Here is a 14,721-nt window from a genome sequence, read left to right as displayed (position 1 = left end):
TAGCCTAGCCTGGAGGAAGCAGGGAGGTAATCAGGGAACAATTCCTGTAAGAGCTGATGCTTAGAGGACCCTTGACTTAAAGAGTGGTGTTGCTTCTGCAGCCCCACCCTGTGGGACATTTCACAGGCAGCTAGACCTGGGGAAGGGAGGGTGTGCAGGACAGAGAGGAGCCTTGCTGCAGGACCGAAGCCTGTCGTCTTATCCCCTGGGGAGACTTCATCCCTCACCCTGTCTTTTTCTGAACTTTCCCATTGACTGTTTCCTAGAATCGATAAGAAAATGTCTGATGCTCAGGGCAGCTACAAACTGGATGAAGCTCAGGCTGTGTTGAGAGAAACAAAAGCCATCAAAAAGGCCATCACTTGTGGAGAAAAAGAAAAGCAAGATCTCATTAAGGTACGAGAGCTCCAGTGATGTGGGTCCCATCTCTCAATTTCTTTGGAGCACCTTTCTTTCTTTTTCTTTCTGTTTTTTTTTTTTTTTTTTTTTTTTAAGTTTATTTATTTTGAGAGAGAAGTACAAATCAGGGAGGGGCAGAAAGAGAGAATCCTAAGCAGGCTTTGCACTGTCAGCACAGAGCCCGACATGGGACTTGAACCCACAAACCATGAGATCATGACCTGAGCCGAAGTTGGATGCTTAACTGACAGAGCTGCCCACGTGTGCCTGGAGCACTTTTCTGTGCCAAGACTCACACTACTTCCACATGCTGCACAGATCACTGAGCTCTCATCACTAGTTTTTTGGGCTTTCAGTCTCACTGTGTAGAGTAGGAAAAGGAGGATCAGAAGCAATAGGTGGCTTGCCTAAAGTCACATCACTGGCAGAGTTGTACTAGGAGCCATCTGGTTGAGTCCAAAGGTCATGTCCTTGTCACTGGCTCTGGCCACCTGGCTTACTTCTCAAAGAACCAAATGGAGGGAGATGGTTTTGACATCCACAGCCCTGACATCGAAATATAACATCTTTATAAGAATTACATTGCATGCTCTTCCTCTGCTGAGGACCAGACAAATGATAATCGGTGTGATTTAACATGCCAGGCAACTGAACTGGACACTTTGCATGCATTGTATCTCACTTATCTCTTACATCAGCCCTAGGTTATTCCCTTCATACAGATAACTGCTACACAGCTCAGAGTCCATGGTGGAGTGAGGATTCGAACCCATAAACACTGACACAGATGTCTATTCTTTTAACCCTTAGACACTCTACCTCCCCTCACCAGAATGACCCTGACCACTGAGATACTGTGTTTGTTTGTGTTCCCACTGGCAGATTAGGACTGAGGCTCGGGGTTGCTATAACTGATGTAGTGAAGGGAGCTTTATGCTCTAGGACAAACAGAGTGATTTTGAAGCTCTTGCCCAGGGCAGCAACCTGATGAAAGCGTTCAGGCGCTCGTGGACAGTCGTGAGCCATGTTCCTATCATGACTCTCACTTAAGAGCACTGCATCTTCAGTCAGGCCAGGATCACATCCTGCTCTGTCATTTGCCAGCCTTTGCATGTAACAACTCCCTTAGCAAAGAAATGGGGATAATCCTAGGTCATTTTTCAGAGGACTGATGTGAGGATTAAGTAAGATGATGATAAAGCTGACAATTACTGAGCATTGGCTATACTAGCACGTTATACTGGCCATCTCGTTAAATCAGTATGGTAGTCCTATGAGACAGGCCCTGTGGTTATCCCTATTTGTTTAGGAGAGGGAGCTGAGGCACAGAGAGCTTAATCAACTAGCTCAGGTCACACAGCTAGCAAGTAGCAGAGCAAGGATTCCAAGTCAGGCAGTGTAGCTCTAGAGCCAGTGTCCATGCCAGTCTTTCCCGAGTAGAACACCCAGCACAGTACCCGGCACTGAGCAACCACCCACTTGCTGCCAGCTCTTTACAAGGTAAGTGGAATATCCAGAGAGAGCTAGGATTCCTACCACATTACAGAAGTGGAGAGGAGAGCACATGGAGGGTGACAAACCAGAGCTCCCTCCCAGAAAGTTGTGTTGCTAACCTTGCCCTCCCCTGCTTAGAGCCTCGCCATGCTGAAGGACGGCTTCCTCATCGACAGAGGGTCCCACTCTGACCTGTGGTCCAGCAGCAGCTCTCTGGAAAGTTCAGGTTTCTCACTGCCGAAACAGTACCTGGACGTGAGCTCCCAGACAGACATCTCGGGAAGTGTGAGTAGACGTTGTACCCAGGAGGCTGCCGTAGTGGGCAGCTGCCTTCTCATTTCTCACCTTGGGAGGTGACTGGTATCTCTCTGTGGGCCTGCCTGCTAACGTGGCCTCCTGGAGCTCCATTCTCTTGCAGACCTCCTGGCCCCAGGATGACATGAGATGATGCTGTGGGGGGGAAAGCCGACGCTGTGGGGGGAAAGCCTCGGTCTTGAGTGTTGCCTAGCCATGCGTTTGCGTCTCTAGATGCTGCACAGAAAGCATGTGTGAAGGACCAGTGGCTCTCTCTGGTTTCCTTCCTACAGATTTGCAACACCATTCTGTTTTTCTTTCACCAGCTGTGAAGCAGATGATACTTTCCTTCTGTTCATCCTGAAACAATACATGCAGCTTTCAGACAGCTCTCTTCAAAAGCTCAGTCTGGGCACCGTAGTGAATAGTGTGAGCACCATCCAGATTTATTTCATGAAAGCTTTAGAGCAGGACTGACCCATAGCCATCTGGAATGTTTGGAGAACTTTTGTTTTCCTAGAGCAGGTGACATTGAGCAAAGTCGCCTCCCAGCCTCCATGGCTAAATGCTATTCCTATCTGATTCTTCATATAGCTGTGTCCCCACTTGTGAAGAGAAGCTATATCCATATCTGCTTGGGTGAACCTTGTAGCTTCTTGCCACTCTTGACAGAAAGACATGGCAAATGGGCTGTCCCTTCCGTCTCCAGACCACCCATGTGTCCAGCTACAAGCCATCTGTAGGCCTCCCTGAAGGTTCTAGGACCTTCTCCTCGCTCACTCAGTGTTTCAGTCCTGGCTGCAGCCTCCCTGGGTTTTCAGTTGAGCCCCTCCCCAGCACCCCCAGGATGCCTTTCTTGTATATTGGCTGTCCCTGTTTCCTCCTGACCAGCTGTCCTCCATGCTGCTGGGGCTTGAATGGGCTCTAAGCCATTCGGGGCTGCAAGATGATATTCTGAGCTCTCAGCTTCTCTTCTAGAAGTGATAGATGTCTGAATTTGAGGGTCTTCCCACAGCCTGCAGGAAGTGTCTTTGCCTGACTAGCTTCCCTGCTATCACACAGCCAGCTTGGTAATTGGGGGCTATTCTTAGCTACTTCCCACGCAAGCTGTCAAGTCTCTCGTGAGCTCTTGAAATCCAACTCAGCACCGGCCACAATGGCCATATAATTCCCCACTTTGTTCTTTCCCCCAGTTTGGCGCAAGCAGCAACAATCAGTTGGCAGAGAAGGTCAGATTGCGCCTTCGATATGAAGAAGCTAAGAGAAGGTAATTAGGGGCTGGGGGCGGGATGGTTCCAACAATGATAATTGCCATTGCAGAGTGCCTGCCTGCCCCATGCCTGGCTTTTCACACACCTCATCTTTAATCATCAAAGATTATGAAGATAACTATTATGACACATATATTTTAACCTTCTCTGAACTCAGGAAATGACTGAGCCAGGGACACTTCACTAGATAAAAAGTAGAAGCTGTGTTTTGCACCCAAATCTGTTAAACCTCAGAGCCTAGTTATCTTTCCACTTGCTGAGCTCAGTTTCTCTAATCAGGGTTTTCCAATGATCCTGTGAGTAGTCTGGTTTGAAGGAGCACTTCTGAGGTTTTAGCAATAGGAGAAAAACCTCTGGATACTGAACACTTGGGTGTCTCCTGCCCAACTGGGAGCAAGCTGTGCTTATAAACTGTAGATCCCAGTTACTAGATATTTTGTGGCTTCACAGTCTCCTAAGCAGTTGGGTTCCACTGCCACAAATAAAATTAAAACAATAATCAAACCTGATGTTTTTAGAGCATCTGTTATGGGCCAGGTGTTGTATTAAAGCATTTGTATGTGTATCATCTCATTTAACTTTAAAAGCAACCTTATAGCACATCTTATATGATTTCCATGTTAGAGAAGAGAAAGGTAAAATATGAGATGTCTCATGACTTTTCAAGATGATGGAGTCAGAATTTGAATTCTGGACAATCTGGCTCCAAGTCTGTGAGCTTCCTATGCACAGGGCCAGCCTTACTGGGTAAGAACCCACAGAGCATAATGGTGAATGAAGCTAGGAATATCGCATCCATTCCTCCTTAGGTTACACTGCCTGGCCCATGGCATTCTAAGCCAGGCCATGTAGGGTGTGGCAGTGCCTAGTTCTGCCCCTCTGCCAACTCTGTGTGAGCAGCAAAATCCTTTGCAGCAATGACAGAAATCCTATAGAAAGTAGAAGAAATAAAAAAGGGAATTTGTCAGCTTATTGAATTCCAAAGTCCTAGGATAAACCAGCTTCAGACACAGCTGGATCCAGGGATTCAAATCAGGTTACATAAACTCAGTTTCTCTTCTTTTCTCTACCCTGCTTGCCTTTGTGTTGACAGACTTTCCTTTCAAAATGTAAAGGTGACCCCCAGCAATTCTAGAGTTATATACTATCAGGTTAGCAACCCCAGCAGCAGGAGGACCTACCTATCCCAACAGATTTAACAGGTTTAAGGCTTGAGGCTCCCTGGCTTTTCCTAGTGATCCAATTATTGTTGCAGTGTTGGAGGAATTAGAATTTTCTGAAGGTCCGGGCATGGGTCATGTGCCCAACTCTGGGAAGGGGATTGAGGTCAGCTTTGTGGGAACCAAAAGACTTAAGTATTGGAAGAGTGATATCCCAAAGAAAACTTGGGAGTGTTGTTAACAGAAGGAGGAGAAATTGGATACTGGTCAGGTAGAAAAAAAACACTGTGCATTATTTCAGCTCCCCCTAGAGGCCCAGCAAAACAACAAGACTTCTGCATTTGGACAGCCACGTGTCCCCTCTGAAGGGGGACCACTCTGAACCCTGGATATATTCCAGTCTGCAATGATGCCTATATTAGAAGATCCATTCTGGAGAGACTGAAGAATTGAAATCTTCCCTCTGGGGTTGAACCATTAAGCTTCCCATCACAGAGCTTCCTGGCTCATCTGCCATAATCCAGCTTTGAGCCTCACTCTTCACCCAGAGGTAGTTTAAGTGTCAAGGATAGAGCAGCCGCTGAATGGAAAGCAGGCTGCAGGACTCCAGGTAGGAGGGCAGGTAGCTGTAACGAAAGGTCTGTGTGCCATGTTTTGTCACATGTGCATTTCTGCAGAGTGAGTCTAGTAGTTTCATCAGCTTCGCCAAAGGTGGCCTGAAGGTTAAGGAACACTGGGAAAGCACCACTAGAAAGTACATGTAAGCATCGATCAAGCCTTCAGTGTACTGTGCACAATGGAGCCCCCGCCAGACCTGTCCACGCCACTCCATCCTCAGAGTGGTGGAAGCTACCAATTTATCCCAGATTACTCTCTTTGTGAATGCGGAATTTAAATTAATCAACTCTAAGAATCCCTCTGATACATTTGGCTGGGCAATAACCAAACCTAGATGTGTTTGTCTGCATGGGATTTTTACTGCACAGTGTGGAGATTTTGACCCTAATGATGTTTTTATAAAATAACGGTTGGGCCACATATCTGCAGATAAGATTGAGCTGGGAGTCCAGAGACCTGGGCTCTCAACATGTATTGGCCACATTTATGACTTGCAGTCTTAGGTGAACCATATCCTATTTCTAGACATCTGTCCAACAGATTCACTGCCATTTCTTACCACCCTTTAGGGATCAGGTGAGGCTAGGATGTGATAGCTGAAAGCCCTTTTTGCAAAGGCTGAATCCTAAAGGGTCACGTCATGATTCCTTTGGATATTTGTAGCAATAATCTTAGTTATATTGTGAATCTTTCTTGGATCCAAAGGTAATTATACCTAATCTGTATGGGCACTTGGCAATGTATAAAGAGCTCTTTATGATAAGTTTTCAGTCAGTTCTCATAACCCACCTTGCATGTTCCACCTCACAGGTGAGGGTACTGCATCTCAAAAAAGTTAAGGGATTGAGCTCCCACCTCCATCCTTTTAACATTTAATAAGTGCCTACAGTGTACCAGGCAGTGTACTAGAAGCTTATGATACCAAAATGATTTCTTAAGAATGGTCCTTTTATAGGGGCACCTGGGTGGCCCAGTTGGTTAAGCGTCCAACTTCAGCTCAGGTCATGATTCCATGATTTGTGAGTTCGAACCCTACATCTGGCTCTATGCTACAGCTCAGAGCCTGGAGCCTGCTTCTGATTCCATATGTCCCTCTCTCTCTCTCTTACCCTCCCCTGCTCATGCTTGCTCGCTCGCTCTCTCTCTCTCTTTCTCTGTCTCTCAAAAATAAAAATAAACATTTAAAAAAAAAAAAAAAGAATGGTCCTTCTGTCAAGGCCAAAGCCAAGACTTTGGCTCAAGGCCTCTGACCCCAAATCCACAGTTGGTTATACCACACTGTGCTGCCACCATTCTCTGGGCTAGGAACATACAGTTATCAATTTCAGGGTTTGCTGTCTGTCATTGTAGTGGGTCCATGACTGCCATTGATTGGGCACGAGTTATGTGCCAGACACTCTGAGCACATTATTGCTCATTTTCAGAACAAGTCTTGGGGAGTTTACCCAATGTTATATTCTGTATATATATATACAGAAACATTCATTTGAGTGCTTACTATGTGCCAAATACCGTGCTTTGAGAGTTCATGGAATATGTCTAAAAACCTTCTACCACAACCCCATGACAAAGGAGCCTTTGTTGTTCCTTCCAGAGAGATGAAGTGACTTGCCCAAGGTCACATAGCTGGCGGTAGGAGGTTATTGCCTGGTGATGAATCCAGCTCTCTGTTCTACCAGCCTTAATATCCCTGAGGGCAAGGACATTGCTTTGTTTACATCCCGTTCCCACCCCTGCAGAGCCTACTCACTGTTGGCACACGGTAGGCACCATTTGTGTTTGTTAGATGAAAATATGTTCCTTGAGATGGCCTGCTGGTCCAAGGAAGACAGTCATTGCCAAAGATTGCTCTGAGGATGTCATGGCTCCTGGTACCTCATAACGTTGGAAACACAGTCTGTTACCCTGCTCCCACAGTGCCGCTGGGCACACCTGTCATGCTCTCCACCCACAGGATCGCCAACCTGAAGATCCAGCTGGCCAAGCTTGACAGTGAGGCCTGGCCCGGAGTGCTAGACTCCGAAAGGGACCGGCTGATCCTCATCAATGAGAAGGAGGAGCTGCTGAAGGAGATGCGCTTCATCAGCCCCCGAAAGTGGACCCAGGGGGAGGTGGAGCAGCTGGAGATGGCCCGGAAGCGGCTGGAGAAGGACCTGCAGGCAGCCCGGGACACCCAGAGCAAGGCGCTGACAGAGAGGTGGGGCTGGGCTGGGGCCAGAAGGGGCCTGGGACCCACCCTCCTGGGTCTATCTTCCATGGAAGCAGGAGGGGCAAGAGGGACCACCTGGGGCGTAAGGGCTCCTCTCTAAGAGCACTTGGTGTAGAAATCTTGCAACTTGCTAAAGTAGCAAACTGGGGGAAATGATTCACCACCCGGAATACCAGATACCTAGGAGTTTACACAGGGAATCGCAGCACCAAAAAGTCTGCTCGGGTGCAAGTTTTCAGAAATTATCTTCTGACTAACGTAAGCCACACAACCCTATATAATGTAGAGTAGTCCTTTGCCAACTCGGTGACAGTGACTCACATGACAGGGACAAAATAGAGCATGTATACTCTTACTATGTGTGATAGCCCTCTGATATTTTCTCTCTTGCATTCCTTTACATGACGACATGACCCGCTAAATTGATTTCACCTCATGCTAAGGGGTTGCAGTTTGTACTTTGAAAAACACTAATTTCGATGCGGTTGCAGAATGAAATACTGATAGGAGCCAAACAGGCAATACAAATGCTGGAGGCCCACCTGCTGATAGATTGGGTCCCACTGGAGTGCACAGAACCCCCTTGTCCCTCGTGGGTGCCAACTCCCACCTCTGGCTGGTGGGAATTCAGGTCTTAGGCTGCCAGAGGTCCCCATATTTCAAGAAAAGAATTGTCTGTATTTTTAACTATTGACAGCTAATTTAATAACTTTAAGTAATATTGTGAAGGCTAAATCACCTTCATCTGTGGGCTTGGTTTAACCCAAAAGCTACTGGTTTATGTTCTCTGGATAACAGACTTGATTTCCTTCACTGTCTCCCCAGCCTCCACACCCACATGTACAGAACACAACCCTGTGTTCAGGACAGGCCCTGCAGTCCTCAGCTTCTCATTCATTCTTTCATTCTGTCCGTCAGGCTATTGTTTATTCATTTATTTGAGAAATGGGCTTTTTTGGTACATATTTTCCATGCAAGGCAGTTTGGAGGATTCAGAAATTAATAAGTCACAATCCCTGCCCCAGTGTCTTTAAAATCTATTCTAGTTACTTTCACTTTTTTAGGCAGCAGACTTTAGTGAGCAAGGTACCTACCCTTAAGGAGCTTAGAAGCAAAGGTAGTGATTTTCACATACGTGTGTGTGTTTGTGTATGTGTGCGCACATGCGCATTTGTGTTTGGGGGCGAGAATGAGCAAGGAAATTCCTCTTTTCCAGTGAAATCAGAGGCAGAAGCCCAGTTTATAAAGAAGGTAAACTTGCCTCCAGCCCAGTGGAAGCAGGCCAGGAGTCCTAGGGGCCTGGATGTGCGCTCTCTGCATCTCCCCTTCGGGAGCCTTCTGAGCTCTCTAGCACCCAGCTGACATCCGACTCCAGCACCTGAATAAACCCCCCTTGCACATGGTAGGGTGCCCGAGGGGTCACGTTGACCAGCCTCTGCCTGGCCTCTTGTAAGCACAGCAGAGTCCATTTATCCTTAAGCCCTTTCTCAGAATGGCTACCAGGGAAGTGTTTCTATCCTCCCCTGGAAGGGATGGCTGATGGGGTGACCCACCACCAGACAAGTGGAGGAGGAGTAGGACAGGGCTTCCATAATTGGTGTTTTGTAGCCCTTGAAGTACCTGCTAGAAATCGTCAGCAGCAAGACTCTGTCCTGCTCTCCCTGGGGCTGCATACTTTGGGCAGAAGGCTTGTGTCTATATACCCTCGTACCTCCAGTGTTAGTTGAATAAATGGTTAGCCGGCCTACGCACACCCTTCCCAGGCTTCTGCATGTATCTTCTGGCCTCTTCTAACAGTCCCCTGGGTCCCTCACTTATTCCCAGACCCTACAGCTTCCATGGGGAACCTTTCACTGTTGATGATGCTCACTGCCAGCAGCTGAAGAGAACACATTTCATGGCAGCCTTACTCCTTGTTGGATCAAAAAAGAAACCCATCCCACTGCTGACCCTGAGCAAGTCATTGACCAATATGGACTTCAGTTGCCTGATAGGGAAAAAAACTATAACTACGTATTGAATACCTATATAGTCTGAAGACAGGCAGTTGGATCAGATTGTGATTTGAGGCTCTTCCCTGCTATAATAATTTTGGTTTCTTGAAAGTAGGATTGGAGGTTATCTTAGAGACTCCTATGCTACAGGCAAAAGCCGCCACTATGTGCTAGACCCAGTATCCTGTATCATCTCATTTAAATCTCTCAGCAACCCTGAGACTATTCTCTATTTTATAGGTGAGGAAACCGAGGCTCGGTCAACACCACCACATGGCAGAGCTGAGATTAGAACCCAGGCTTGCTGGCTCTGGGGCCCATGCTTGCTGAGGCCACTGCCCAGTCAAAAGGGCTTTTATTATTGTCTCAGCCCTGTCTTTCAAAGGTCCGATTGCCACTGAGAACGGCAAGTTTACACAGCCAGTCCAGGGAAGCCAGAATCCCCACTCCACAGCAGTGGCTGAGCCAGGCAGCCCAGAGGTCCCAGAGATACGTGCAGAGGGAAGCTGCGGGGGGGCATGTGGGCAGGAAGAGGAGAGAGCCTCAGGAACGGTAGGGACAGTGCTGATGGCTCTGATCATCCTCCAGAGGAGAGAGGAGAAAACCAACCCAGCAATCTCTTGTCTGTGTCTACAGCTCTTTGCTTCTAGTCCCGTGTTTTTCTGTATGTGTTCATCCCCCGGACTCTGCTGTTCTCTGTCTAGGTCTCTTTCTGTCTTTTGTTTCTTATGTTCCTCTCTCTTCTCTCTCGTTGTCTCCTCCTCCCAGCCTCCAACTGAGTGTATGATGCTCCTCACCCTCACACATCAGCCTCTCCACTCAAGGGGCCTTTGAGATGGACAGGAATAGACATACCCAGGAAGGAACCACAGACCTGCCAAACCTCAATCACAGATCAGTCACAGTCAGACATCCCTGCACCCCATGCCCCCCCTCCCTTTCCGTGGGCCCTCACCACCACTTCTGAGAGCTGCTGTGCAGTCACAAAGGGTGCTTGTTAGAGTGTGGACTCCCTGGACTCCTCCCCAGGGACCAATTCCCCAGGCCTGAGATGTAGCCCAAGCTCTTGCATTTTTAACCAGCACCCCAGGTACTGAGCCACAGCTCGTGGGGATTCCAGCTCCACCTTCTGGATCCTCTTCCTACTTCCACGCTTGATGCGTCTGTGGCTTCCCAGCATGTGCCAGGCATCACACACAAATGCCATATGTCCTACTAAGCCCAACGCCTCTACTAGGAGGCCTCGGCACCTGCATGTTGCTGCTGGCAGCTACGCCCCTGTGCACAGGAAGTTGAGGCCACCCGATTCCCAGTCCCCTTGGCATCCTAGCTGGGCTCCAGTGTGACCTGCATTTACTGCCAGAACACGTCTCTATGACCTTTCTCCCAGAAAACAGGAAAATGCAGGTAGAAATGGTGAGCCCCAGCTGTTCCTTGAGCCTACAACATCACAGCCTGAAGGGCTTGCTCTTATGGAGAGTCAGGAGATCCCACGGTCTTGTCCATTCCATTGAGAGTCGAGGATTTTATTCATTATGGGCTCCATCTGCCGGTCTGCTGCCTGCCCCACCAGCCCCAAGCAGGACTCTGGAAGAACAGCACCAGGGATTGAGCTGGTCAAGGACCATGTCGAGTCCCTCACCATCTTGTTCAGTTGTCTAGAGCAAGCTCTGGTCTTCATCACAGAGCCTGTGTTGGTGGAGGGATGGCATGATTAGGTTTTCCCATGAGAATGAACTCTTTTTCCCAGGCCATAGGCCGGATTGGCTGTGCTCTGCGAACGGGTCAGTCATTCCTTCTCTAGCAGGGTGGCATAAGGGGATATGAGGCCGACAGTGGAACACATTTGTCTGTGGGAGATACAACGTCCAGCCTCCAACCAGTGCAGCAGCTCATAAACCTTAGTGTGCCTAAAAATCACCTGTGAGTCCTAATGGAGATGCAGATTCCTGAGCCCTGCCCCACACATTCTGAGTCAGTTGATCAAAGTAGGCCCCAAGATTGAGCATTTAATAACCATTCCTTCCTTTCTGCTACAGGAGGTCTGTGGACCACACACTGAGAACCATAAATCTAGCAGATACACGAGGGCAGCCCACATCATGCATTTGCTAGGGCACAGCCTTGCTTGATGGAGCCCCTTCCCTGTCAGATCCTGGGACCTTAGAGTGGGCTCACTCCAGGGGTTAGAGAGAGCCATGCCTGGAGCCAGCACACTGCTTAGAGCCCATCCAAGCTGCCCTCCATGCAGGATCTCAGGAGAGTACCTGAGAGATGGGCCTATATCCAGTGGTTGCTTCTAAATGCAAGGATTTTGCCTCCAGGGAGATAGTTACTGAATTGGGCTTTAGTATCAGATATGAGACTTGCCTTGGTGCAGATCTTTGCTCCCAAGTTCCAGGACACTCCACCACACTCCCTGCATCTTCTCTGGGCCTTCTGGGCTCATTCTCTCAGGTTCCTTTGCCAACTGTTGCTGGTCCATTCAACCTTGTTGTGCTGTTTATACTCAGAGCTTAGTCCTGGGCCCTCCCTTTTTTCCCCCCACTATATTTTGCCCTAAGGCAGTACATTTGTTTGTTAGGTCTGCCACACCAAAGTACCACAAAATAGGTGAAATGTATTGTCTCACAGTTCTGGAGCCTGAAGTCCAAGACCAGAGTGCTGCCAGGATTGTTTCTTTGGAGGTTTCTCTCCTTAGCTTGAAGGTGGCCATCCATACATGAACGTCTACCATGACTTCACACGGTCCGCTCTGCATGCATGTCTGTGTCCTAATCTCCTCCTATAAGAACACCAGTCATGTTGGATTAAGACTCATCCATATGACCTCATTTTACCTTAATTCTTTAAAGGCCTTATCTCCAAGTACAGTCACATTTTGAGGTACTAGGTTATTAAGACTTCAGTATATGACTTTGGGGGTAAGGGGACACAATCTGGTCCATAGAAGATGGTCATCTTTTTCATGTGGTCATCATGTGATGGGGGTCCCCCACGTTTACAACAGCCCACCTGTTCAGTGTTCATACGCACACATCCATAAGGGAACTCTTCCCTTCCCCTGGGCTGCTCTGCCCATCACTCTCCCATCCCGACAGAGGCCATCTCAGATCCATTCAGTTGCTAGTGACAGGGCCCTCACAGTCTTCCTCTTAACTCCCTCGGCCTTGCCCCTCATCCAGCCCATGACCTTTCTCTGTCTGCTCCGTCTGAAGCACACCATCATGGCCACCCCAACTCTTGTCCCTGTCTCCCATCCACAGCCTCCTGCCCATTTTCCTCACAGCAGCCATGATGTCTTTAAAATGAAAGAGGTCCCTGCTGTGATTCCCCTCTTGGAATGTTCTTTCCCCTGTGCTTTTCCTGGCCAACTCCTACCCATCCTTCATATTAGCTTAAATTTCTCTACTAGTCAGGAGAGGCCACCTGCTGCAGGAAACAACCCCCTAAATTTCTATGGCTAAATACAGTAGAAGTTTTCCTGGCTGACAGGCAGCCTTATGTGTGTTTGGTCATTCAGGGACCCAGGCTCTTCCGTCTGTGGCACGAGCTCCTTTAGAGCCCTCCAGGGAGCAGTGGGGAAGATCCACCAACATCTCTTAACCACCTCAGCCTGATGCGCATCCTTTGCTCACCTCCTATTGGCCAGAACCTGGTCCCATGCCCCACCTACCCAGCTGCCAGGGAAGCTATGAAAGGTCCAACTGTGAGCCCAGGGAGCTCAGTACAGCACAGGCTAAGCCACAAAGCCACTTGCTCCAAGAATCCCACCTGCTAGTCTAAATTGGGTCTCTCCTGTGTTCTTTTCCACTATTCCGTACTTTTTATTCCTAAACCTTGACACACAGTATGTTCATTAGATATTCGATATTTGAGTACTTTTTTAATGTGTGTCCTCCCCCACCCTCCCCAGCAGAATGTGAGCTCCATAAGTGCAGAAACAAGTTCTGTTTTGCTTATATCTTTATCCCTAGTGCCAAGTGCCACCAGGTTCTCGTATGAGGTAGGCACTAAGCAAATATTGGTGGGTGAGTAGGGGCCAATGGATGGGAAGGAAGGAGGGAAAAGGAGGAGAAGGGAGGGCTGCTTGGGTGGAATTCTAATTCTACCACTAATCCTCCAGCATTAAATTATTTAACTCTTAAGCGCCTCAATTTCCTCATATGTAAAGTGGTAAAAACCATTTTGCTGTGCAGGGTTCTTGTACAAATGAATGAAGGCAGTGTTACCCATTTCCTAGCACAGTGCCTGTTATATAGTAGGTGACGAATATAGCAGTTCCTATAGGATCATATGTGGGGGCCATATCTCCCCCAAAGATCATAGTAAAACACTCCCAGAAAATTCTTGTGTGTTTGTGGATCTGCATGTACATCTTCACACGTATATGCCTGTGATTCTTCGTCTAGGAAGATGGAGGCTGGATTCCCCCTCGTGCTCCCCACTCATGCCTTCTCTTCCTTCAGGTTAAAGTTAAACAGTAAGAGGAACCAGCTGGTGAGAGAACTGGAGGAAGCCACCCGGCAGGTAGCAGCTCTGCATTCCCAGCTGAAAAGGTGAGCAGTGGGCCACAAGTGTGGCCTTGGGGACAGCCAGACACCAGCATCCTGAGGTCGCCCAGGCTCTGCCCTTCCTGGGTCCTCCATGGCTTGAGTGTGGACATTTGGAAACACAGGGGGCAGCTGGTTAGGCTGGTGGACTCGAGGCTGATGTGGCATGGCCAGGGCAGGGTCCCTCACCTGTCTGCACCATGGTGCCCTCAGCCCTCCTGACAGCACCGAGAAGACCCCCCCCCCACCCCCCCCGGTCAGGTGCCATTCACATCTCTAATATCTGCCCACCTGCTTTGCCAACGCAGAGAGAACAGGCCTCAGGCCTGGGCCTCAGTGGGCAACAGCATATCGCTGGAATTTAATATATTTTGTTCCATCAGATATTTTTAATCCTTGCCTTCTATTTGTCGTAAATGATGCTGCTTTTCCAATCCCACTTAGGGTGTAAAGTTTCCTTTTAAAATAAATGTGTTGAAGAGTAAAGAGTGAGTTTATTTGAAGAAAAATATCAAGAAATAGGGCTGGATTCATACAAGAAAACATAGTGTAAAAATGGACTACGGCCAGTGGAGGTTTGGCAAACGGGAAAAAGTGGACTTTTAAGGCCGCTGACTTGGATTGGAATCCCCCTTCTGCCACTTTCTGATCATGTGGCCTTCTCAGGATGCCTTTTTAGTGAAATGGGGGTGCATGGTCTCCCCTGGAGACTGTCAAGGGGGTCCAACA

General features: G+C 48.3%; 1 protein-coding gene across 2 annotated transcripts in view; it reads left to right on the top strand.

Annotated features, from left to right (window-relative positions):
• The window catches only part of WWC1 (WW and C2 domain containing 1), a 155,180-nt gene that overhangs the window by 102,326 nt on the left and 38,133 nt on the right, over positions 1 to 14,721 (top strand). For both annotated transcript variants that reach the window (XM_042947325.1, XM_042947315.1), the window contains exons 6-10: positions 267 to 396; positions 2,032 to 2,178; positions 3,381 to 3,454; positions 7,191 to 7,433; positions 13,909 to 13,998. In XM_042947325.1, coding sequence (XP_042803259.1) covers positions 267 to 396; positions 2,032 to 2,178; positions 3,381 to 3,454; positions 7,191 to 7,433; positions 13,909 to 13,998 — 684 coding nt within the window. The remainder of the gene's footprint in view (positions 1 to 266; positions 397 to 2,031; positions 2,179 to 3,380; positions 3,455 to 7,190; positions 7,434 to 13,908; positions 13,999 to 14,721) is intronic.

This window comes from Panthera leo, chromosome A1 (assembly GCF_018350215.1).
Source record: "Panthera leo isolate Ple1 chromosome A1, P.leo_Ple1_pat1.1, whole genome shotgun sequence".
Classification (NCBI taxonomy): Eukaryota; Metazoa; Chordata; class Mammalia; order Carnivora; family Felidae; genus Panthera; species Panthera leo.
The sequence above is the reverse complement of the archived record's forward strand: the minus strand, read 5'-3'. Positions and strand labels throughout refer to the sequence as shown.